Source organism: Calidris pugnax, unplaced genomic scaffold (assembly GCF_001431845.1).
Source record: "Calidris pugnax isolate Ruff unplaced genomic scaffold, ASM143184v1 scaffold252, whole genome shotgun sequence".
NCBI lineage: Eukaryota > Metazoa > Chordata > Aves > Charadriiformes > Scolopacidae > Calidris > Calidris pugnax.
Window position 1 is genome coordinate 685,260 of NW_015091118.1, and position 24,262 is coordinate 709,521.

Below are 24,262 nucleotides of genomic sequence, written 5' to 3' on the forward strand. Positions count from 1 at the left end.
GCAGGTGTGCAATGAACAGCTATTGTTTGCACAAAAGGAACAGAGGGATAGGAGTCTGTATTACTATGATTGTAGGTGGACGAGGTGCAGAGATTGAGCTGCTGTTTTAAGAAGTCCAAGGTATAAATTTTACTTCATGCAGTCTATATGAAAGAGAGCCTCCTCTAAACACCTTTCCAATACGCGTAACTGCATGTTTTCAGATCCTAGAGCTCAGTAATGTTCTGTTAAAAGGGACGGAAGAGGTAGAAGTGGATTCCCCTCTTTGGCTGTTTCCCAGTTCAGAAGACAATATTGGACACCACTTTAAATCAACTAACTCTATTTGCTATTTTGAGATATTCTCAAGGAAAAACATCTCATCTCAGACAGTATCTTAAGATGTGTCATCTGTAAAAATGCATACATGTGTTTTATTTTGAAAATTTACATAGAAGGGTAATTTTTAACATATTTTTAAATAGTTTACTGTCAATGTAAGCTTTGATGAATTTTTGATGAATTTTTTGGGTTGGCTGGGTTTTTCTTTCCAGCAATATCAGAAGAAAGTTTTTTTTTGCAGTAAGTGTCTTTTAGAAGACATAGCATCCCTGGGCTGTTTTGTTACCTGGTAGAGAGGCTTGTGATCTAAACCCTGGTTTATAGATGTGACATGACTTAAAAATGGCAGCGAACGGCTGAATTTTGAAGTATCAGCTGAGAATGGTCTTTTGTCTTTGAAGGCCTTTGGCGCTGGTGCTGAAGTTTCACTCTATCATTTGAGAGCTCTTTGCGTTATGAGATGAGGTGAGAGCTGGCTTCAAGGCATTTTGCTACAGTACTAAAGCAGAAGGTCTGTCCCAAGAGACACTGGCTCTTCTAACAGTATAAAGAAATGATTTGCCATGGATTGTGTTTTTGAAAGCTTAGATTACTCCTTTCAGGTTCACAGATTCCCACGTGCAACTGGCCATTCTTCTGTCAAGTCTCCCGGCCATGGAGCACAGAGAGCTATTTTAGTTAGCTAAGGGAGATCTTTTCACTCTAATTTAGTATGTTCAAATGTGAGTAAAATAGCAACTAAAGGAGTGCTAGATAATGCTGTTTATTTGGCTTTTAAACTTTTTTCTCTCTTTTTAATCTCCAAGACTATTAAGAGCTATACGCCATAAATTGAAAGTTAAAGATTTGATATAACACTGACACTGTTAAGGAGGATAAAGTAGAGAGGAGTAGGTGGGCAATTTCTAATGGAGAAAGAAGTTCATATCCCATTCTCAGGCTGAGATCCTCTTATCAGTGGATTTGGGCTACAGATCCTAAGTTTTCGGGAAATGTATCTTAATTCAGCATCTTGCCTTCAATGGATCATTGTGCTGCATTTACAGAAGTAAACTTGTTTGTACATCCTTTAAGTGACAGCTGCACAGATTGCTGACAATGTTTCAAGCAGAAATACAAAAGCTGTTGGCATGTTCTTTTACGAGATGAGTAATATTGTTCCCACAATTCCTGTATCCCATCCCACTGACTGAAAGAGGACTTTGAGAAGTCTACAGCATTCTGGGTGACATTTGTACCTGACTCCCTCCCAGGACAGCTGCTTTAGAAAACGTTATGCTTTTGCATTCATGTTTAACCAGTTTCTTCTTCCAAAACCAGGAAAGCATTGTTAATACTGAATTCATAGCATTTACGTTACGTTCAGCATAGAAAGACTCAAGGCCAGGCTGGATGGTGCTTTGAGCAACCTGGTCTAGTGGGAGATGTCCCTGCCCAAGGCAAGGGGCTTGGAACTTGATGATCTTTAAGGTTCCTTCCAATCTGAACCATTCTATGATATAAAGGAGGTCAAAGATTAGCCTTTGAGTCCCCTGTGTTGAGGTCAGCAATCTCATTAGTGATGTAAGGAATGTTCCTGGTTAGAAGAAACACGAAATATTGCGTATTTGTTCAGAAATACGGTTTCTTTAATGTAATGGCTGTTCACATGATTCCGATTTGAAAGACGGACATGGTATGTTATGAAAAGACCAGAAAATAAACATGCTGAGACACATTTGGACTTCCTCTATAGCATTCAGGTTTAATAAAAAAGGAGAAAGAAAACCCCAGCACCAGTCATGAGGCTTTGTGTTCTGCAGAGGAACTTGGGGATGCGTCTTTTCCAGATTTTTCACCAAGTCTCAAGGGGTCATTCAGCCACCTCTGCCTAGACTGATAATGTAGCATTGCTTGCAAAGGCCATTGGGAGTAAAAGAAAAGTGGATATTATTTTCTTTCATTGTATAATATTCTGTCTCCTTCTATTAAAGTATCGGCTCTTTCATCAGCGTTAATATATTTGATAATACATAATTTTAAGTGGTAGCAAAAGCAGTTAAGAAATAGGCACAGTTACACAGATCATGAAAGTATTTGTGTGCAAGATGTTCTATATATTTTCATTTAAATACTGAAAAGGATAAAGAAATGCTATGTACTGCACTAACCAATGCTCATAGTGATTTGTAGTTTATCTGCACACATTTTGGCTCCTGCTGATTGTTCAGTCATAAATATGTTAATGCTTAATTTGCATGATTTGTTGCACCATATTTAGATTTGCATTTAATTAATCCCATGTTTCAAAGTTTCTCCTCCTAGATGCCTCAAGAAGCCAAGAACATTTTCTCCCTTTGACATATAATTTGGCTTCTGGGATTTTCAGGGGGGATGAAAGGGGGCATGGGAAGGGAATTGTAGAATTTGGAAGGAGACTGTTTGTAGCATTGGTAATTGGCCAGAACTGCACAAGTGCTCTGATAATCCTCCTGCTATTGATAAATTTCTCTATTACTTGGCATGTGTATTCACCCACGGATAAACTGTTCATCATATTTGAGAACAGAAGGGCATTTCCCTAGGACAAACTGGCAGAGCCCAAAAGGATTCACAAACTTTTTCTTTCCCACTTTTTCTGTAGTCTGCCATGAAATCCACTCGGAATATCCAGGTGCTTTCACCTAACAAGCTCCTTACCATCACAGGAACCTAAACCACAAGAAAAGTCTTTGATCTATCTTGTATTACTCTGATGGCACATAATACAGTAAGATTTTGACAGGCTGAGAGAGTTGGGTTTGTTCAGCCTGGAGAGAAGACTCCAGGAAGACTTCATAGCAGCTGAAGGGAGCCTACAAGAAAGCTTTCACAAGGGCAGTTAGTGACAGGACAAGGATAAATGGCTTCAAACTGGAAGAGGGGAGATTTAGATTATGTATCAGGAAGAAATTCTTTACTGTGCTGGTGATGAGACACTGGAAGAGGTTGTCCAGAGAAATTGTGGATGACCCATGCCAGGAGTTGTTCAAGGCCAGGCTGGATGAGACTTTGAGCAACCTGGTCTAGTGGGAGGTGTCCCTGCCCATGGCAGGGGGGTTAGAACTTGATGCTCTTTAAGGTCCCTTCCATTCTATGATTCTATGACTGAACCTGAACCTGAACCATTCTATGATTCTATGACTTTAGTCTTCCTGTCTCTTACACTAGCTCGTGAGGTCACAGGTTGCTGGAACTGTTTTGTGGCCTGTCAACAGGACTGAGAGACTGGATTCTCTCTGGACTAAAGGAAAAAAAATAAGGTTGCCTTATGGTTTGTTTAAGATGATAGCAATAAGACTTGATAATCCTGGTTGTGCTTTCTGTCTGTTGTTCCTCTACATTTAAATTAGGTGTTCAAAGATGGAAAACCTTTGCAGCAACTCAACAAGATGGTTTTGGTCTACTCAAAGCAAGTGAAGGATGATGCGTGACAATTTATAGCTGGATGCCGAGCAATGGCTAAGATTGAGATAGAATTTGCCTCAGCTATTTTGGCATAACCTGAAAATTGATTTTTGTTTTGGAAACAGCTATCTCTACTGTTCTGAGGTATTTGAATCAACTGTGAAAATGTCAGAGTTGCCCACAGAAAAAACCTAAAGGGAGTTTCTGATTGCAGTATTGACAGGATTTACAAAGTTTGCCAATTTAGCTCTCTGTTTCCTCATGTCTGCATGTGGCTTTTGGATGAAGGATAAGAAAAATAAAGCCAAAAAAGCCAAAAAAGAATTATGGATTAAATTACTTTGCTTTTAGGAACTGTGTTTGCTTTGAAATAAGCTATGGATTGTTGCAATAGAGTTTATAAATTAAATAACATATATTAATTTACCATTTGTATAAGTATTTTTTTTATAAATTGTTGCAGTTAATCAGAGGAATCAGCTCTATGGTCACCTAATTTCAAAAACTCTCATTGTTTTGAGAGTTAGAAATGCAGGGATCAAAAAGGACTGCTTTATGTATTCAAAATACAGGTTCTGTAATATCTAAAATGAACATCTGAAAAACAAACAAAATAATCCTTTTTGTAAATTCCAATTCTGGTATAATCTTCCTTTTAAGTCAAAGGAGCCAGCTATGAATGCAGTACAAAATCCAATTTAGCAAAATAACATCTGGGTTTGGTTTTAGATATACTGTACTTTTAATATGGAGTTTTACCTTTCTGATTAATTATTTGCACAAGGAGAAGCAGGTTACTTCAGCAGCTGAAATTGCTCATATAATTGGTCAAACAGAACCTCAGACAAATGATTCTCATTATGCATTTCCAATGAGAGCAGAATGGAGGAGTGCCATAGGCTTCCAGTAACTGGCACAGCAGAGCAGCTGTTCTGTGCCCAGATATGAAAACAGTTAAAAGAGAGGCTTTTAAGACTCCTTCTTTACATTTTTTTTTGCTTTTAAATTCTGATAATCACTTCACGGATTCACTGAACTGGTATTTGTTGCGTTCACAATCACAGAAGCTTTTGCTCTTTATCCGTGTGCTGCTTTGCCCAAGTTTTTACGTCGCAGCTCATCGCTCACCTGATAGCTGAGCACATTAAATATTTATTGAAAATGTGAGTAAGCTTCAAGCTCTGGTTTTACTTTTCTTCTTTCTGTGGGGTCTATTTTGTGAAAGATGTGGTTTTGACAGCTTTGTGAAGGAGAAATACTGCTGTGCTCCAAGAGTGGCTGCCAGAGGAGTGGGGTCCCAGCCCTACACTTTGCTTCCTTCCTGGCGCTGCTTTGTACAATTGTGTACCGAGCTCGGGGACCTGATGTGCCAGAAGGTTAATCCAGAAAAAAAACCCAAAGGTGTTTGAGATACCTATTTCATGCCCCAGCTTGATGTCCACTGGCACAGCTTCTAGCACCAGCACAAGGCTGAGAGCAGAAGCTTGTGACAAGGGCCGTGCCCCAGAAGATAGCGCGCAGCTGCCTCTCTCAAGGGTAGTCACACTTAATGTGCCATCTGATGTGTGTGGTTGGGTTTTGACAACACAGTAGCGCTCGAGGGCCTCCCTCGGCAAAGTGCAGAAACTTGTATCAAGCTCTTTGCTACCTCCAAGAACCCAGGCAAAATGATGTTTCACTTAGGAAAGGGAGAGTTTCAGGCACACCTTGTTCTCTTTCCCTTTCTATTCTCACTTTCCGTTCTGCAGACGCATCTGGGTGCTCTGGAAATCGGTCCATCTTGCAGTCAGGAGTATAGAAGTCACTTGTCACAGGTCAGTTGTTGCAACTGAATTTAGCTCTGTGAGACTGCAGTCAGGCAGCCAGACTCAGACAGCCAAATGACAGGTATTTAATAAGAAGGTATTTAATAAGGCGGCAGTAAAAGAAATCAGAGCCCTGGTCTCTCATTCTCTCTGAGGCTGATGCTGTCACGTTTCCTACCATGTTCTGAACGGTCTTTGTACACCACCAACCTGCTCAAGAGTAGGTTTAGAGGCTTTAGAGCCTGTACCAAAGACACTCCTCTATTGTTTTTTTTTTTTTTTCCAGCACTTTACTTCTCAAACACAACTTTTTAATGCAGTGTTAGTAAGACATAGTTTAAAAAAATTAAACAAGAAAACCCAGCCAACCAATCACAGTTATTAAAACTTACACTATATAGTACTCGACTATACATCTTCCATGAATACAGCTGTGTCCCTGTACAGCACCTTTCTGAGGTAGCTGCTCTTCCTGCCCTACCAGTAAAATACCATACTCCTATAACATAAATTCTTTTCCATTTTTAAATTGTATGTGTAAAAATGAAAAAAAGGGTAACATTGATTGCGCACATTTATAGTTTACAAGACCTTTATACATTCATGTTTTAATACATCTAATGTTTAATACATTTATAGGTAAATGATAATGTTTTATGCAGCTACATGCAAACGAACGCAGAACATATATTCAGGTCACATCTTCTAATGATGGGTAAAGTAAGGAATTTTCCTAAATTGATAGGATATGGAGTTATTTAAAAATAAAAGATCTAAATAGTTTGATCATCGTCAGTTTTCTTCATTAGACATGTATATCTCTGACTTATCAAAAGTGAGCACAGAAAGGGTAACATTGATTGCGCACATTTATAGTTTACAAGACCTTTATACATTCATGTTTTAGGGTAACATTGATTGTGCACATTTGTAGTTTACAAGACCTTTATACATTCATGTTTTAATACATCTAATGTTTAATACATTTATAGGTAAATGATAATGTTTTATGCAGCTACATGCAAACGAACGCAGAACATATATTCAGGTCACATCTTCTAATGATGGGTAAAGTAAGGAATTTTCCTAAATTGATAGGATATGGAGTTATTTAAAAATAAAAGATCTAAATAGTTTGATCAACGTCAGTTTTCTTCATTAGACATGTATATCTCTGACTTATCAAAAGTGAGCACAGCTCCCAGTTTCAGACTTGGAGGGATTACGGTACGTTACTCTGCTCTTCTTCCTAACATCCAGAAAAAACACATAGGTGGAAATAAAAACGAACCGTTTAACCTAAGAATCCTTTTTAATACATCTAATGTTTAATACACTTATAGGTAAATGATAATGTTTTATGCAGCTACATGCAAACGAACGCAGAACATATATTCAGGTCCCATCTTCTAATGATGGGTAAAGTAAGGAATTTTCCTAAATTGATAGGATATGGAGTTATTTAAAAATAAAAGATCTAAATAGTTTGATCATCGTCAGTTTTCTTCATTAGACATTTATATATCTCTGACTTATCAAAAGTGAGCACAGCTCCCAGTTTCAGACTTGGAGGGATTATGGTACATTACTCTGCTTTTCCTCCTAACATCCAGAAAAAACACATAGGTGGAAATAAAAACGAACCGTTTAACCTAAGAATCCTTAAAATGTGTTGAATGAAATCCAGCTTCCACTGCAGATTATTACTATTTTTCTGGCTATTAATCCTGCTAATGTGTATGCATTTGTGTATGATATACATGAAAACTTTTGCAGTACTGAAATTCATCTGGTTATTGACAACTGTCTATCCTCAGTGCCCATTGATTTAATTTTTCAGGAACTGCTTTTTAGCATTACATATTCAGAACACAATAACACATCAGGGGATTGACTATGGGTAGAACTTGTCTGCAGGGGAATACCATAGACATAGTCATGCAAAATTTGCATGCATAGAGACATAGTTATGCAAAATTTGAGGAGGACATTAGGAAGTGATGCGGGAAGGTGGTGTCACATTTTCATACTTTCAAGGAGAAGTCTAATTTTTGGGAACACTCACTTAGCTAGGTATCTACTGCCACTTGGCCACGTATCCATTGGGCATTTCTGAAAATCCTGGCCTATAAGATTTTAAATAACTCGGAAAACACTTAGATATTGTTATTATTATTATAATTTTTTCATCAATATTATTGAAATATTAAATGATTTTAAAGAAGTGATATCCTAAAAAAATATGAAAGGAATCAATAGCAGTTTGCTGCAGTTTAGTTTGACTATAACATACTTTTTCTGCATTGTATTACATGTAGGTGTAATATATGTAATAAGCAAAGTCATGATATACTGCAGTTGCCTCTGGGGCAGTTATTAGCTTGCTCAGCAATTGCAAGTATAAAAGTGGTAGCAATTCGATCATTTCTGTGGGCATAAATCTGTAAAAAAGCTGCCTCTTGTAATTCTTTTTTTTTTCTTTGAGTTGTCATGGTGGTATTCTCAGTGGATCTTCTGTTTTTACTGAGATGCATTTAAGTCTATGTAGTCAGCACAAACTTGGAACCGATACATTAGTCTTTAAATAATTTGTGCTGAAAATTGAGGTTATCACTCCTAGTTGTTTTGGTTTTAAGCAGTGGTTGCTGTCTATCAGCTAAACTAGTCCACGCACCAAGAAGTAAAACATTACGTTAATCATATGGAGAGTACAGAAAGGAATGAATCAGCTCTTTGTAGTGGATAAAAATGCAGAATTGTGGAAATATTCTGCTGAATGGTCAAAAACTAAAAGCTCTTCAGATTCATAATTCTTGGGTCCTTGTATCTTCTGACGGTAGCCCTTGTCATCTCTAACCAAAAGGTTGTCTTTTCCTCATTTTATGTAATGCCCTTTCAAAACACATTTTGGTACTGGGGAAATTAAAGACCTGTTTTCCATCTCACCTTTGCCCCTTTCTGTCTTCTTTTTGAAGAGCCCCATTAATTCTACATATTTTTTTTCCATACCTCATCTGTATTTTCACTTTTTTGAATGGCTGCCAAAGCAGTACTGGAATTACTGGGTTTACCTGTACGCTCTTTGTCTTATTTCCAGATGGAAGTCTTTTTTCTTGTGGTTCACTTGCCAGGATTTGTCCTCAGGTGATAATAACTTTAATGTACTTTCTGCCAGTTTCTATTTCATCATGTTGCCTCTTGCACTTGAGGGTTCAGCAAATCTGACAAAACAGAAAAATACAAAAGGGAACAGACTTGCCACATCAGAAACCTTCAATGGCAGGGGGATGAGGGGTAAAGGAGCTTGGTTTTGTTTCTATTAACAATAATAGCAATAATAAAACAGCAAAGATGAAGAAAATTCTTTTTTGCAATCACCTCAAGTCTTAGTTGGTGTTCAACAAAAAAACAGGGGCAGGAAAGGGGATCAAAGCAAAACTGATCCTGTTTGTGTTTTCTCCAGATGTCATTACTGTCTGATGTCTTGACATTTCTTAAAGCTCCTCAGAAGGAACAGCTATATGATTCTTTTGTTCTCTGATACATTTGTGAGTTAGGTCAATATTCACTCAATTTCAGACTGGGAAGGCTGATCCAGGGATGTTAATAAACATTTTGTGAATTGCACATAAAACAGAGGGGGAGCTTTGCATTTTCAACCCCTTTATCATATCTTAGTCCTGAAGGCAACGGTTAGACTGGACCAACTTGCACTTCACATAAAACAAGAGGGGGAGCTTTGTATTTTCAACCCCTTTATCATTTCTTAGTCCTGGAGGCAACGGTTAGACTGGACCAACTTGCACTAGCTGTTGAAGTACTCTAATTCTTAGCTGATTTATGTTGGGTTTTGGCTAATCTACCTGTGTGGAAGGGTATCTGGAATCTGTTCTCCATCAGACCTTACAGAATCATAGAATCATAGAATCATAGAATGGTCCAGGCCAGAAGAGTCCCCCAAAGGTCATCTAGTCCAGCCTCCCCACAGTCAGCAGGGACACCCCCAACTAGAGCAGGTTGGCCAGGGCCTCGTTGAGTCTCACCTTTAATATCTCCAGGGAAGGGGCCTCAACCACGTCCCTGGGCAACCTGTTCCAGTGCTCCACCACCCTCATAGTAAAGAACTTTTTCCTAATATCGAATCTAAATCTGTCCTTTCCCAACTTAAAGCCATTGCCCCTCATCCTGTCACTGCAGGCCTTTGTAAACAGACTCTCTCCAGCTCTCCTGTAGGCCCTCATCAGGTACTGGAAGGCCGCTATTAGGTCTCCCCAGAGCCTCCTCTTCTCCAGGCTGAACAACCCCAGTTCCCTCAGCCTGTCCTCATAGCAGAGCTGCTCCAACACCCTGATCCTTTTATTGGCCCTCCTCTGGATCCACTCCATCAGGTCCATGTCCTTCCCATATTGACAGCTCCAGACCTGCACACAATACTCCAGGTGAGGTCTCACCAGAGCAGAGTAAAATGGCAGAATCACCTCTCTGGACCTTCAAGGGCTTCTGCTGCTTGTGGCCACCATGGAGATGTGGCATCAAGCCCAGTCCCCTTGTTGGGAATCTGAGTGACTTCCTGGATCCATGAGCCTGTGTATATTGATAGCATTTCCATCTTTTCAAGGTTAGTGGTTCTTCACGTTACTGAAGAAAGTTTCGCAGTGGGTAGTGAGGTCTTGGTCAAAGTGGGTCAGTTTGTATCAGTTCATTCAATCTATGAGAAACTTCATCTAAAGGAAGAGCTTTATTCTTGGGTTGATGGACATACTGGCTTGGAGGTACAAAGCAGTTACCTTGTCAGCACTACTTCTTCAGCCTTTCCGTCAATAATGGATTGTTTGAGCTGATCTCATCGCTGGGACGTTTGTGCAGAGCTGGAAAACACAGTTTAAGTAGCTCTTGTATTACTAACTTGGTAAAGTTGGAATAAGAGGAGAAAATACTGAACATGTAAGAACAAAGCGATGACAAAAAAGTGAATCAAGATAGCTGAAATTTCTTAGGCGATATTTTTCTTCAGGGACATCTGAAAATCTGAAGTTCAATAATAAGCCATACCAGTAGAGAGGAAAATAAAAACTTTGTGGACTGCAATTCAGCCCAGTGCTTCACTATGTTCCCTACGCACATTGAAATAGCCTGTGTTAGTGGGGCTTGGCATTACCAGCAGGACTTTGAATGCTTAAGTCAAGCCAAAAGTTAAGTACCCTGCTGAACAGGGACTGAAGAAGTAGCCTAACCTGCAGTTAGATTGATGGATTAGAAGGTTTCTTTTTTTTTTCAGTTTGTACTATTGTCTTTTATATTTCTATGCAAAAGTAAAGAGAAAGAAGAAAAGTCCCCCAAAAAATACATCTAATATGTAAAGAGGATTAAAAAAAAAAAATCACAAAAATTCACAATGTTTTCAAAGTTGAATATATCAAACGCACAGAAAATGTTAGTCCTGTATTTATTTATGATTTATCTTGAAACTACAGTATCAAAATTGGGAGACAAGAAGAGGAAAGAAAATTACATTTTTGTAGACATTGTGCACTTGGATTCAATCCATCAAAGGATTTCAAAGGCCACAGAAGTCAATTTTAATTGGTGCAACATCTGATCTTTAACTACTGAAGCACTAGTGGGAAAAAAGTAGGATTTCAGTTGATATGAAAGTATTAAAATGAAGTTTTACTGCCTCTGATTACTGGATGCAAAAGTTCAGCCATCGTGATGCAAGAGTCTTCATCTAGAATTTAGCAATCTCTATACTATTCTTACTTCCCTTTGATTGAAAACTCAGTAAGAACAACCAGCAAAGCCCTTCAGACTCAAACAGCAGACGCTTCTACAACCATAAATCAATACGCCAGTATGTAAAATTACATGGCCATATTTTTCTTATTCTCCTAATGTAAAATACTTATCAAATGAACCGCTCGGTTACCTCAGTCATTTGTTCTTAATGTATTAGAGGTCTGTAAACAACCCACTGACAGAACTCCAACGAAGCTTTACAGAAGCTATGCTCTACTAAAATTTATTTTAAAAATTAAACATTTTAATGTTTCATAGGAAGGCAGTAATCTAGTTGGAGACATGTAAAAGGCTGAGGTACAGTTAAGTAATTTCTAAAATTCTCTGCTGGAGACATAGTGAGATATTCCCAGCTGATCTGTTATATCAAATTATAAAAAGTAATCTTACTGGTTGAATTATTTAACATTTACTTGATTGATAGCAGTGCTTGTTTTCATAGAAATAAATATGCATTATAAATTACATTATGCATATAAGGCATAAAGGAACCTGGGATGCCATTTTTCCTGTAAAGCATATGTTTTGGATGTGTAGGACAGTTGTGCCTTTGCAAACGAACTACATAAGCTTTTATTTGATGTAGTTGCATCAGCTTTTGTGATACAAATTCTTTATTCATGTCTTGTCATCTCTTGACCCAAGGTATTACCTGTCTGTAGTGCCTTTTCCTTTTACTGGAAAAGCTTTAGGTATTATATAAGATTGTTCTTTAAATATGATGGAAAGTCTCCTGAAATGTGCTTTAATTGTAGGTATGGTGATCAATGTGGATGCGGTGGATTTGCCCAGCTGGCAACCAATTCACCCACACAACCTGTCACTCAGTGCCCCTGCAGCAGGGCAGGGGACAAAATACAAGAGAAAACTCGTGAGTCCAAGTAAGAATAAGGAAGTTGCTCTCCAATTACTGTCACAGGTGAAACAGACTCAACTTGGGGAATTTAACTTACCGCCAATTAATGTAAGCATTTAATTACTGAGTTGGGTATTGAGAAACAAACAAGAGTCAGGGGAAACACCTCTCCTCCCACTTTACCAGACTCAGCTTCACTCCAAACACTTCTCTTCCCTCTTTGTGATCGTTGTAGGTTATGCACAGTCCCTTTGGTGAGGTGACAGTGCAGGAGGTTGGGACGTAATGGTTTCTCTCTGCCTCTCCTTTCTTCTTATGCCTTTGTTTGACTGGTTTCCTCCTCACCAGTGTGCGTCCTCCACGGCCACAGTCCCTCTGCGGGAGTACCTGCTTCAGTGTGGGTTTATCCATCAGCTACGGTCTCTTTGGGATGTGCCTCCTCTGCTATGCAGAGGCACATTATCTCCTACTGCCCTGGTCCTCTTCTTCCCTTATTCTCTCCTCCTCATCATTTTCTGTCCTTTATTAAATGTGTTTCCACAGAGATGCCACCAGCTTGGCTGATGGGCTCAGCTGTATCCGACTATGGGGGTCACTGGAGAGTCAGACATAACCAACTGTCCAGCTTGGAGCCCCTGACCATGCAGCTCCCTACCTCTGAAACCTTGCCACAAACACATAATACAGAAGTGAAAGCAGAAGCCCTTTGTAGCTATTCTCGCTGTAAACCATTTTCACAATGAGAGATCCATTTGACGTCCTAAAACATAATGTTCAAGTGGAATCATTAGCTATTCAAGATGATGAAGAATTGGCCAATTATTTAGCCTTTTTCCACTTTTTTTTGAGAAGCAAATGGTACAAATCATGTCATGAGATGATACAAACAACTCAACTGGGTGAAACCAAAGGTCTGTTCAAATAAAGTACTGAGCGCTTATGGAGGGAGTTTTAAAGGGAAGGAAAAGTTATCTACTCCTTGCTATATACAGTTCACATATTGCAGAATTTCCACTAAAAGAACATATGCTTTGCAGGGATATTGCATTTCAGTTAATACTGAAGTTTTTTTGCAACATTTAAATTAGTGTAGAATTTTCTCATTACCCAAAGCAATAGAAGGTTCATGGGTGGAGGTGAAAAGCAGCTCTCAATCTCCCTTTCCTCATCTCCACTCTGCAAAACTACGCAAGTTGGCAAATTCTTCTTTGGGTCTTTTCAGAAATTGGTTTGCTCAGAAAAAAACAAACAAACAAACAAACAAAAAAAACCCAAACAGTTTTTACCTTAGGTTGTTTACCTTTTTTTTTTCTTTGAAAAAGTTTCTATCAATTTTTTAAGAAACTGCTCATCAAAAATGTACTTATGCTACATTGTTAAAGGTTTTCATGTTTTCTGAAATAAAATATTTTGTTCTAAACCAGGAAAAGCTTTAGGATTTTTTAATTTTTTCTTTTTATTTTCTTTTTTATCAGTATTAGTTGCTAAACTTTACTTGATTTTTCAATATTTTCAATATTCTTGGTCATTCTGATAGTTTTTCAGTTAACTCCGACCATGAGTATTTGGAGTCCTAAAATGAATTATTACTAGTAGACAAAGAGAAAAGTTTAGAACACAGGGAACTACATACTGTTTAAGGCTACTAAATTTCTACCCTTGTCCCTAGTACTATTTAGTTTTTAATCTCTCTCTTCTCAACCGTTCTCCCTCTCCAAAAATAATTACTTCCTAATTCCTTTTGGAAATCCATTTTTGTGAGCGAGTGAGGAATTGGGGAATATAAAAATTGTTATCTCCAGTATTTCATCCTTCATACCATATATTTCCATTTCATCATGACTATCTATCAGCTCTGACTTTTCAGATTTGCTTTAGATTCAGATTTTCTCCAGAGCTTCTTTGGCAAAGGATGACATCTGGTTCCTGAAAATCTGTATAGTGTCAGTCTTTGTGAATTTTCTGAGCAGACAGCCTGCACCTACGCTATACCCTCCTCCCAAAAAGACATTGTCACAAAAATCCCAAACTTACTGAAACCCCCAAGATTTCTGTGGGCTCTGGATTTTACCATGGGTAAAACAAACATGTCTGTCCATTGATGGATGGATGTCCTGTCATTTCTGCAGGGAAAACCAACCTGAACAGGTGAAGAGAGATCTCAGTTGTACAACATCCCTTTGGCAATGGAGGCTGGAATAGCATCCTTTGGGACAGATAAGAAATCATCCATCGCTATCCTGTGGTTGTTAGGGCAGTTTTCTTGGATTTAGTCACAATAAATAAATCTTTCTAGGTTGATTCTTACTGTTTGTCACCAAAAGTCCTTGCAACCTTTTTCTCATGCCAATTCTATATTCAGTACCTTTCAAATTTTCCCTCTTTTCATGAACATATATTGGCTGTGATTTTAAGGGGGTCTGCAAGTTAGGTGCTTGCTGCACTGGAGTATAAATACAGAGAGTTTGTCTGTGTGCCACTGTGGAAAGTCAGCTGCGAAAAATTTAGTCCTAAGTAGCACAAAAGAAACATTTTAATTTTCACACATATATTTTCACTTCTGAAGAGAGAAACACTATCCAGTTAGGCAGTTGTATTAGTATCCCAAAGTGAAACAGCTGTCTCGGCTCTAATCTTGCCCTCCTATCCTTCCAATGAGGCTTTTTGATTAACTTTTTATTCTTAGGATAGCAATTTGTACCAAGGATCTAATTAAGAACTTTATGTAACACAGCCAAAGTCCTCCTTTTGCAAGTCTGTCTCACCTCAGTCCTACTAATCTGGCAGCTTTCGGTATGAAGCACTCTGAAATGTCTGATATTTCAAGCTATCTCTTCTGGTTGAAAACAATTTCAGCTATTGAAAATCAGCAACAAGATTCATTTGATTCTTTTCTCCCGGTAAGGAAAATTGTACTGTATCTCTGAAATAAGGCACATTTTAAAAATTTAAATTCTGAGGATTAGCCTTCTTTTTGGGGGGAAGATCGGGGAAATGGCTTAAAATAAACTCCTCTGTTGAGCTGAATGAACTCGGGCTTTCTACCATAGGTCTTCTGTGTTTCTTGCTGATCAATGGGTGAGTGGGAAAAAACAGCCTTTAATAAAATCCGGTGATTTCTGGGGAGAAAATTATTCTTACTTCCAGAAAATTATTTAATTGAGATAGCTTTTAAATGAAGGAGTATTTATCAACTGTATTTAATAAATATAAATTGAATATACAGGTATTACTGCTTATCACCAAATGACATCCAGTAATAATGATATTGTATAACGTATGTAAACCAAAACAATTAAGTTGACTGATCTCTTCTATGTTTACATCAATATGTGTTACTGGTTCTAATCATATTTTGCTTTCAAGTATTTTGAAAAGCATTTTACTTCTATTAGTGTCATATGCACTGAAAATATTTATTTTGCCATATGGAGTAGCAGATGCAGGACGATGCTTTTGTTGACCAGGTTAGGTAAGCCAGACAGAGCGTGCTGGAGAGGAGAGAAAAGAGCGTCTTGCTTTCCTCCATGTATCTTCATGTGAAATATAAATTTGATGGGGTATCTCTAAGTGAAAATACACTAATATTCTGCAGAAGAGACATATATCTGAACTGTTAAGTATATTATCAACAATCTGAAGAATTATTTAGGTGCTAACTGTATCAGTGCAGCATTGAGCTAATAAGTGAGCAAAACTCAGTGCTTTCTATACCAGATGGGCTGACAGCAAAAGATGCTCGGACCCCTGTTTGTGTATGAATAGACAGCTTATACTATAATCTAAAAAGTAATTTCAAAATGTGTCACAAAGCACATAGTAGCATGTGAAGGATGAGCTGACTTTAACTTTGGAGTCTCTTGATTTCTCCTTGTTACAGCTGCCCTAAAAAACCTGGCGCTTCCCGCAGATTCTGTGTTCTTCTTGCTGTAATATTTTCTATGTCATTTTTCTCCCATTCCTCTGAAGCACACGATGTTCCCATTTCTTGTCCTCCCAACCAAACATTTATTTAGTATCAGGGTCAGGTCTGCAGTGGGGTTTTTATATGTTAATGCTCAGAATTGGTGCACCTGCCTGTGAAGTTGGTTAGCTTTTGGAAAGGACCATCAAATTAGGTGTTAATTTTCCCCAGACGTCCTATGGCGAAAGTCAGGATTTACAACAGGCTGAGAATGGTAAAGCTGATATTTCTGCCAGGCATCATGATTTACCGGATGGGGGGGATATGCTGACAATTTTCCATTTCATTTGGAGGGTGGAATTGGTGCCTAAAAAGACAGGGTAGGAGGAGACCGGATCCGTCCAAAGGGTTCTTTGGTAAAGGCTGCCTCATTTCTGAATGTCAGTTGCATGAGATAGATGCTGAGCTGTTTTTGAGGTTGAAGCACTGTTGTACAGGCACAAAGAAAATCTGAGATCCTAAAGCTGAGTATTTTGAAGGATGCATTCTTGGATTCAGATGCCTATATTCTACCTACATCCTGCCTTAAGCAGCCAGCTCCTTTTTGTGTTTCTAGATGCTATGCTTAGTCCTTTTCCAGGTGTTTTTTCTTATCACCTGATGTATAGTGTATAACTTCCACTGCTAATTCTTTGTCAGGAAATACTTTCTTTTTCCTTCCTAAAAGTAACCAAAACTTGTTTCTGAAAGTCCTCTCTTGGAGCTTTTCCATTAAAAACAGATAAACAAACCGCCATCATATCGGAGACAGACATCCAAGAGATGATTATTATTGCTATTATTTTTTTTTTTTTTTAAAGGAAGAGGCTGCCTTGATGTTATGAACGATTTAATGTTTCAGTGTTTTGGGGGATCATGTAAATGCATGAAAGGTTGTTGTGACATCTGAAGTTCCTCTAATTGATTTGCAACCCATCTTCTCAATCTTGGTAGATCAGTTCTGACAGTTTTTATGTTTTATGTCTCTGTGATTGTTACGTTTATTGTTCAGTACAGTGATAGTGAGAGGTCAATATTGTCTCTGTGTACAAGGAAGGTTGTTTCACTTTGTGGGCTGAGTTGCTTTTAGATATACACATCCACATGGTAAATCCAGAGAGCACAGAACTCTCCCTGTCCTGTCCAGATCACTGTTATTAATGTATATGAAAAGTAGCATCCTAGATTTTTGCATCTTACACAGCAGAAAATATGTTTTGAAATCAGTAACTAAACGATATCCTTATTTCAATGATCATATTTCAAAGTTGTGCCTTGTGTTACTTTTTGTGACTGCCTCATAAATAAAAATGCCGTCTTGCTGCTAGATAAGTCACTGTTAAAATTGCCCCCATCTATTTTAATTCAGTTTGAGATAATCATTTTTTACTCAGTGTTTCTGCATCCAATTCCAGCCAAAACAACACTGTTTAGAAGTGACAGAATGTTAAAATGTAAAGATGAGGGAAGACCTCATAGGTCATGTTGCCCATCTGCCAGAATGTGAGTACTGCCTACAGTCTGTATTTTAGTGCCTAATCTAAGTTTATACAAAGAAATTTAGGTAATAGGGCTTCTATCACTCCTCCAGGGAGATTATACTCTAGTTTGATGAAATTGCTCACTGTTGTATCAGTGTATAAAATCTGTTTGCCTGCCCTTGGCATGAAATTGAAAAATATTCCCATGTTAAAAATAGGAAAATATTTGTTGAAAAACAGGAAAGTATCATTTTCATGATCTGAAGTGTTTCTCAGCATCATTCATAACATCAAATACTTTAACATTTCTTCCTTTTGTTTTTAGTCTAACTTCTTAAGTCTGTAGAATTCATACACCTGTTTGCACTCTTAATCTAATTTTGTCACAAGGATGCTCTTTCCTTGATTATTTCTTGACAGAAATTGCCGCCTTTTTTTTTTTTGCAGGCCTATAAATTTTGGTTTAAATGAGGTGTATTTTTTAAGGCCCTGTATGAGTTCTTTGAAAGACTGTCAGTTTTGCTGTACCCTCCAGTCATGTTGTTTGTGTTTCTCAGACTTATATTGGCCCCAGGCGTTTTCTTTACTTAAGCGATGACATATAGTAGAGCTGCTTTTATTGCACTGGTACTACTCATCTTGAGTTCAGTCCCTTTACACGGTTTCGTTATTCTACAAACCTGTCATGTTGTGTTGATTTTGTGTTTTGAAATTTTTTTGGTAAATGCTGTTTCTAAGAATTAAGAGGTTGACAGCAGTAACATCTTAATAGACTGCATGTTAACAGAGAAGATATAGCTTTCCTTCTCTTTGGAAAGCTCCTCTATGAACAATAATCAGTTGGTACTTTATGTGGTTCTATTTTTACACAATAACTTCCCTTTCCTTGTGGCAGCAGCGCTGCTTCCACTTTCTCTTTGTTGTCTCTGCTATCAAGTCAACATTTTCTTTTATAACTAGAGACCTTGTTCTTTTACTTTTTATGCTGCTGCAGTTTCACCTCTAATACAGGATTTGTAGATTTATCAGAAAATAGGGTGAATATATAAAAGATACAGAACAAATATGTGTTCCACAGTGACATTTCAGAGGAAGCTGTGTGTTGCAGGGAAAGCAGACTTGACCTGGGGAACTGCCCCTGTACTTGGCATGGGTGAGGGCCCAACTCGAATGCTGTGTCCAATTTTGGGCCCCTTACCACAAAAAAGACATTGAGGTGCTGGAGTGGGTCCAGAGAAGGGCAACGAAGCTAGTGAGGTTTTTGGAAAACAAGTCTTATGAGGAAAGGCTGAGGGAGCTGGGGTTGTTCAGCCTGGAGAAAAGGGAGCCTGAGGGGAGACCTTCTCGCTCTTTACAACTGCCTGAAAGGAGGGTGTAGAGAGGTGGGGGTCGGTCTCTTCTCTTGTGTCTGGCACAGGGCGGCCCCGGCCTCTCCTCAGAGAGGAGCCCCCCGGTACCCAAACCTCACTGTGTGTGCGCTGTACAAGGTGGAAGGCAGGTAGAATTGTAGAATTGTAGAATGGTTCAAGTTGGACCTTATAAAGATCCTTGAGTTCCAACCCCCCTGCCCTGGGCAGGGACGCCTCCAACCAGACCAGGTTGCTCAAAGCCCCATCCAGCCTGGCCTTGAACACCATCCACAGCTTCTCTGGGCAAACAGTTCCAATGTCTCACCACCCCGATCATAAGGAATTTCTTCCTTATATCTAATGGAAATCTCCCTGCTTTCAGGTTAAAACTGTTACTCCTCATCCTATCAGTACAGTCCGGTCTCCAGCTTGCCTGTAGGCCTCCTTTAAGTAGTAGAAGATCTCCCTGGAGCTTTCTCTTCTTCTAGGCTGAACAATCCCAACTCTCTTGGCCTGTCCTCATAGGAGAGCTGCTCCAGCCCTCTATTTTTGTGATCCTCTGGACTCACTCCCACAAGTTCACGTCCTCCTTATGTTGGGGGACCCTGAGCTGGGCGCAGTACTGCAGGGGGACGTCTCACCAGAGCAGAGGAGCAGACTCACCTCTCTTGACCTGCTGGCCATGCTGCTGGGGGTGCAACTCAAGATAAGGTTGGCTTTCTGGTCTGCCAGCGCACATTGCCAGCTCATGTTGAGATTCTCATCCACCAATGCCCTCAAGTCCTTCTCCTCTGGACTGCTCTTAATTTCTGCCCAGACTGTATTAGTGTTTGGGATTGCCCCCAACCAGGTACAGGACCTTGCCCTTGGCCTGGTTGAAATTCATGAGGTTCGCAAGGGACCCACTCTCAAGCAGAATAATACAATAATAATACAAGATTCATGTTTTAGCAGCGTGTATTCCTTAAAAGGGGTGCTTGAATGTAGCCAGATTAAGGTATGGCAGGATACAAAGACTGGAAATAGGACTTTTTTTTTTCATCTGTGCACATTTTTAAATTGTGAGGGAAATAGGTCCTAAGAACTACAAGAAAATGGCACATCTGTATTTTCGCCATCTATCAATCTAAAGAAAAAGCATCATCCTAAAGGGAACATTCTGTCTTTTCAGTCAAGCCTGGTGGTATTACATGGATTCATGAGGAGAGGCCTTGCTAATCTCAGCAGCCTATGCATTCTTGCAGGGTGCTACAATCTGTAAAATTATGAAAAAATGGTAGTTTTAGTATGCATCATCCTGCAAGTCACTTACAGAGCATCCAATCTCTTAGGCAAAAGGATTTCAGTGAGAAACCTGAGATTAAAAATGGTTGTCAAGCCCTATAGTAAAATGCTAAATACTTGTAATTTTGTAAAAGTACATTTTCATTGAGAAATGCATTTTATTGTACATGAGGCAAAACTTTGTAAAATGCCTGATTTGCCCTGAACCCTGGATAGCTTCACTTTATCCGCCAACATTTTTTATAATTTGAAACAACGTACTGTGAGTGCAGTCATCCTGCAATGATTCCGGGTTTGAAGCAAGCTGTCGGCAAGCGATATATTTGGAATTATTTTGTTAATTTTACTCATCACGTAGTGATTCTGGGCCATGAAGGGACACTCTGGGACATCAATTAAAACTTTTCCAGAGGACGTTAGGTTAGAAGTTTACTTCTACTGACATAAAAATCAAAACTGTCTTTGCTGTAGCACAGCCCAATTAAACTTTGTTGCGGATATTCAAAATCAAGTTTAGTTCTTTAAGATCTTCCTAAATACTGTTAAATATATATTCATTAAGTGAAAGCATTTGGCAAAATAGCTTTGATCCTGCAAATCCTTAATAGAATCAGTGAGTTAAGTTGCTGCATTTCATGGACCACAGCTCTTCTGCTGGTGACTTCAGTGCTGAAAGAGGATCAATGGTGATTTTAGTACTTCTGTTATACCTGAGAACCTTTCCTAAAACTCTAAATACTCTTTCGTCTGTATTTCTTACTCATTCCTCTCCGTGGAGAGTTTAGCTGTAGCACCAGTAAATCTTGGTCTCCTCTGCTCTTGCCAAGCAGAGGTAAGTGCTCTTTGACACCGATTCCATTATTTCTGGGCTGCTATATATAGTGCTGAATGTAATTGATTAGTTCTGAAAGCAGGTGTTTGGTTCTTTGGAATTTATGTTCTTATAGACCTCTTGAGTAAGTAGTGAATTCTGTTAATTTCCCTATTTCATGTTTAGTTCTTCACATGTTCTTGTTGTCTTCATCCGAGTTGTAATTTTTAGTCCATTTGTTTCTGTGGTTTTGAGGCTGGTTATAAAAGTCTCCATGCAGGAATAAATGTTACACTCAACTTGCAGGTGCTTCAAGCTGTAAAAAGCTAACAGAATAAGATACTGGATAACTCCTTTATGAGCTTGGTGTGCCATGATTTTAAAAGTAAAATTCATACCCTGAGTAATTCATCCTTCACTTTGGAAGAGAAAGGAGGGACAGAATGTCTGTGGTTGTGCTTTGCTTTTGTTTTCCTTTCTCTGGAAGGAGTTTTTGCTTTGTGCACATCAAGGCTGAACCGTGCACTTGTAGCGTGCAGCCGGGTCAAACAAGATGCCTAAAAACTGGTTCCATGCTTTTGGCCTAGTCTGTGTTTGAATTTATACGTATATATCTGTATGTGCATGTTTGTATGTGTATAGAGCTTTGTATCTATACATGTGTACACACTTGTCTTGTTTCTACAGAATGTTAAAACCCAGTTGCAGTGAAAAAATATTTCTATATAAATGTATGAAGTAGTCTACACTCCTGAGTAATGCAATAAATCAATATATTCTCAGGTTAAAGACAGGTATTTGAGATTACTTTCCTGTTCTTTTTGTTCTGCAGCTTTTCTTGAGGTTTGGACTGTTTTATAAAAAATCTGCACCCATCTGCAGTTAATGAAGATAATGCTTAGGCAAACTGTAGAAATCTTAAATTGTTAATGTTTAAGAAAAAATGATAATTCTCAAGTCAATGAGACCATTTGCCATTGTTAAGAAGTCTGTGGATAACATAAGCATTTTGTGTTACGTTTTTTTCTCCTGGATTTTTAATTTCTGGATATTTAGCTAATGTGTTTTAAAACTGAGATACAAAATCTGAAAGCAGAATATTAATTTGTTAAAATAGTTTTAAATTATTTTTGCTTATTACAGCTTTTGTGAACTTGCTGATTAAATGCATGCACACTATAAATCCTACGAAGCAGAAAACAAAACTTAATATTGAATAGAATCATATTAGCTTAAATTTTGACTCTATTGAAGGAAATAAATGTTTTACCTTTAACTTCAGTTATGTATGGACTTTTGACTCAGAAATTTTTAGATCTGATAGATGTGGCATAATGTTTTAATTGGAAGATGTAACCTGTTTTGGTAATTCCATAGCGTAAAGTAAATCAGCTTAGCTCTTAGGTTTTCAGTAGCATCACTCCATCACACAGCATAACTTTCAGTAGCATAACTCCCATTTTTGCAGTCTTATGTTTCCATTAATGTAGATTGCGGTGGCAAATTTTTTCAGATATTTCATGTTTTTATAAAATTGTTATAAATGATATAAAATATTTTTTAAAAAAGTATGCATATCAGATGTCAGAGCTTTGAAGATAACGGGCTTATAGAAAGACCATATGGAATGTATTTCTATTTTTGTTCTCGATTCTAGAGTTTCCATATCCAGACGTAAGAACATACTAGAAACTGGCATTGCCTGAGTTGGTTAAAGCTGTTATTTTCTTCAGAGATGTGCTTTGACACAGACTTTGGGGAAAGTTCTGAAGCATGGTGGTGATCATAGCAGAGATCAGAGCAGAAATCTATGTAATAAATGAATGCTCTGGCCCATTCATTTTCAAAAAGCCGTGAATACTTGCTGAAGCGGTACATCCTAAAACAGGATTTAGGCCTAAATATCTGTTCAAAGCTAGAGCATTGGTGTATAACTCTTGGCATCAATTTCTTTTGTGAGTCAGTAGAGATGTGAAAAAGGGACCTCTCTGTGAGTCTTAGTATGGCATTTGGCATTCTGACATGAGACAGATGGATCCACCCTGTCTAGCGATAGGAAGGTCATCACCTCAAAATTTAATGTGCAATAACATTTAGTTGAATAATATCTTCACTGGAAATTCAGATGTACCATAATTATCCCTCATTCTCTGTAGAGCTTTTCCCATTGACATTTCTATGTCCTTCGCTGGATCTGATATTGGGCAAAAAAGTTACCATTACGTTAATTATTGCTAATTCAAACTGCTAATATCAGTACAGGTGAAACTTCACCAACAGTAAAGTAGGTGCTTTCTTGCCATTCCCCCTGGCAGCCTGTGGATCCACACAGAAGTGTTGTTTTTTCCTTAGGTCTAAATTCTTTTTTGTTTAAATAATGTCACAGCTAAGACAATTTAAAATAGGAAATTATTCCTACAGATTAAGTAAAAAACAACTCAAAACCCCAAGATCCAAAATAAAGCCACCGTCTTTGAAAGGCATTATTTACCTTTAAATTAAATGGCTTTATATGAGGTTGCACTATATATGTAGGAAAAGGTCTCGAGGATTTTTTGAGGCATTTTTCTTCTGTTCTTGACAGCTGCAGCCTGCAAGCAAAGCTGCTTTTGACTTCTGTTTTATGTCTCTAAGTAGAGGTAGAATTGTTTGCTGAAAAGTCATTCTTTAGATGTTCAAAGAGTCTCCCTATCTTTTATATTTTCTGTTTAATAGCAAGCAAATGACTTTTTCTCCTTCTTAATCTTACAGTTTGTAATTCAGTGGTAAATATGACAAAAAGTTCTGCGTGTTCTGTGATCTTGAGGCCTCATAGCATGCCAGAGAATTACTGTTTTGACATCTAAATTATCATTTAATCTTTCTTGCCATTGTGTATCAATGTAGACCTATTTCTTGCAGTTGTGAAAGGAAACTTTTGAAAATATGAAATTAATTTAAACTAATTCAGCGTTACCTTCTTAAGGCTTCAAACGGTCGGACGCTTAGTATATCTGAGAGATGCAGTATGCTCTGTTCATGCACAAATGTTGGGGCTGCTTCACTTTGTATTATTAAGACACAAAATGCTAACATTTTGAACTACAATAAAACTGCTACAGAGAGTGTTCTGGAATTTTGGACTGCCTACCTGGAAAGGTGAGCCCTTAACTCTGACCTACAGTCCACAGAGTCAGGTGTCTGCAAAAGG

The 24,262-nt window shown here is 38.3% G+C and overlaps 1 protein-coding gene across 26 annotated transcripts in view; it reads left to right on the forward strand.

Annotated features, from left to right (window-relative positions):
* Window positions 1-24,262, forward strand: part of DLG2 (discs, large homolog 2 (Drosophila)) — a 1,063,278-nt gene that overhangs the window by 614,937 nt on the left and 424,079 nt on the right. For 2 of the 26 annotated variants that reach the window (XM_014958298.1, XM_014958300.1), the window contains exon 1: window positions 14,989-15,104. The exons of the other annotated variants lie outside the window; for them this stretch is intronic. In XM_014958298.1, the coding sequence (XP_014813784.1) occupies window positions 15,000-15,104 (105 nt within the window). In that variant the 5' untranslated portion in view covers window positions 14,989-14,999. Of the gene's footprint in view, window positions 1-14,988; window positions 15,105-24,262 lie in introns of those variants that run through there. 26 annotated transcript variants of the gene reach the window in all.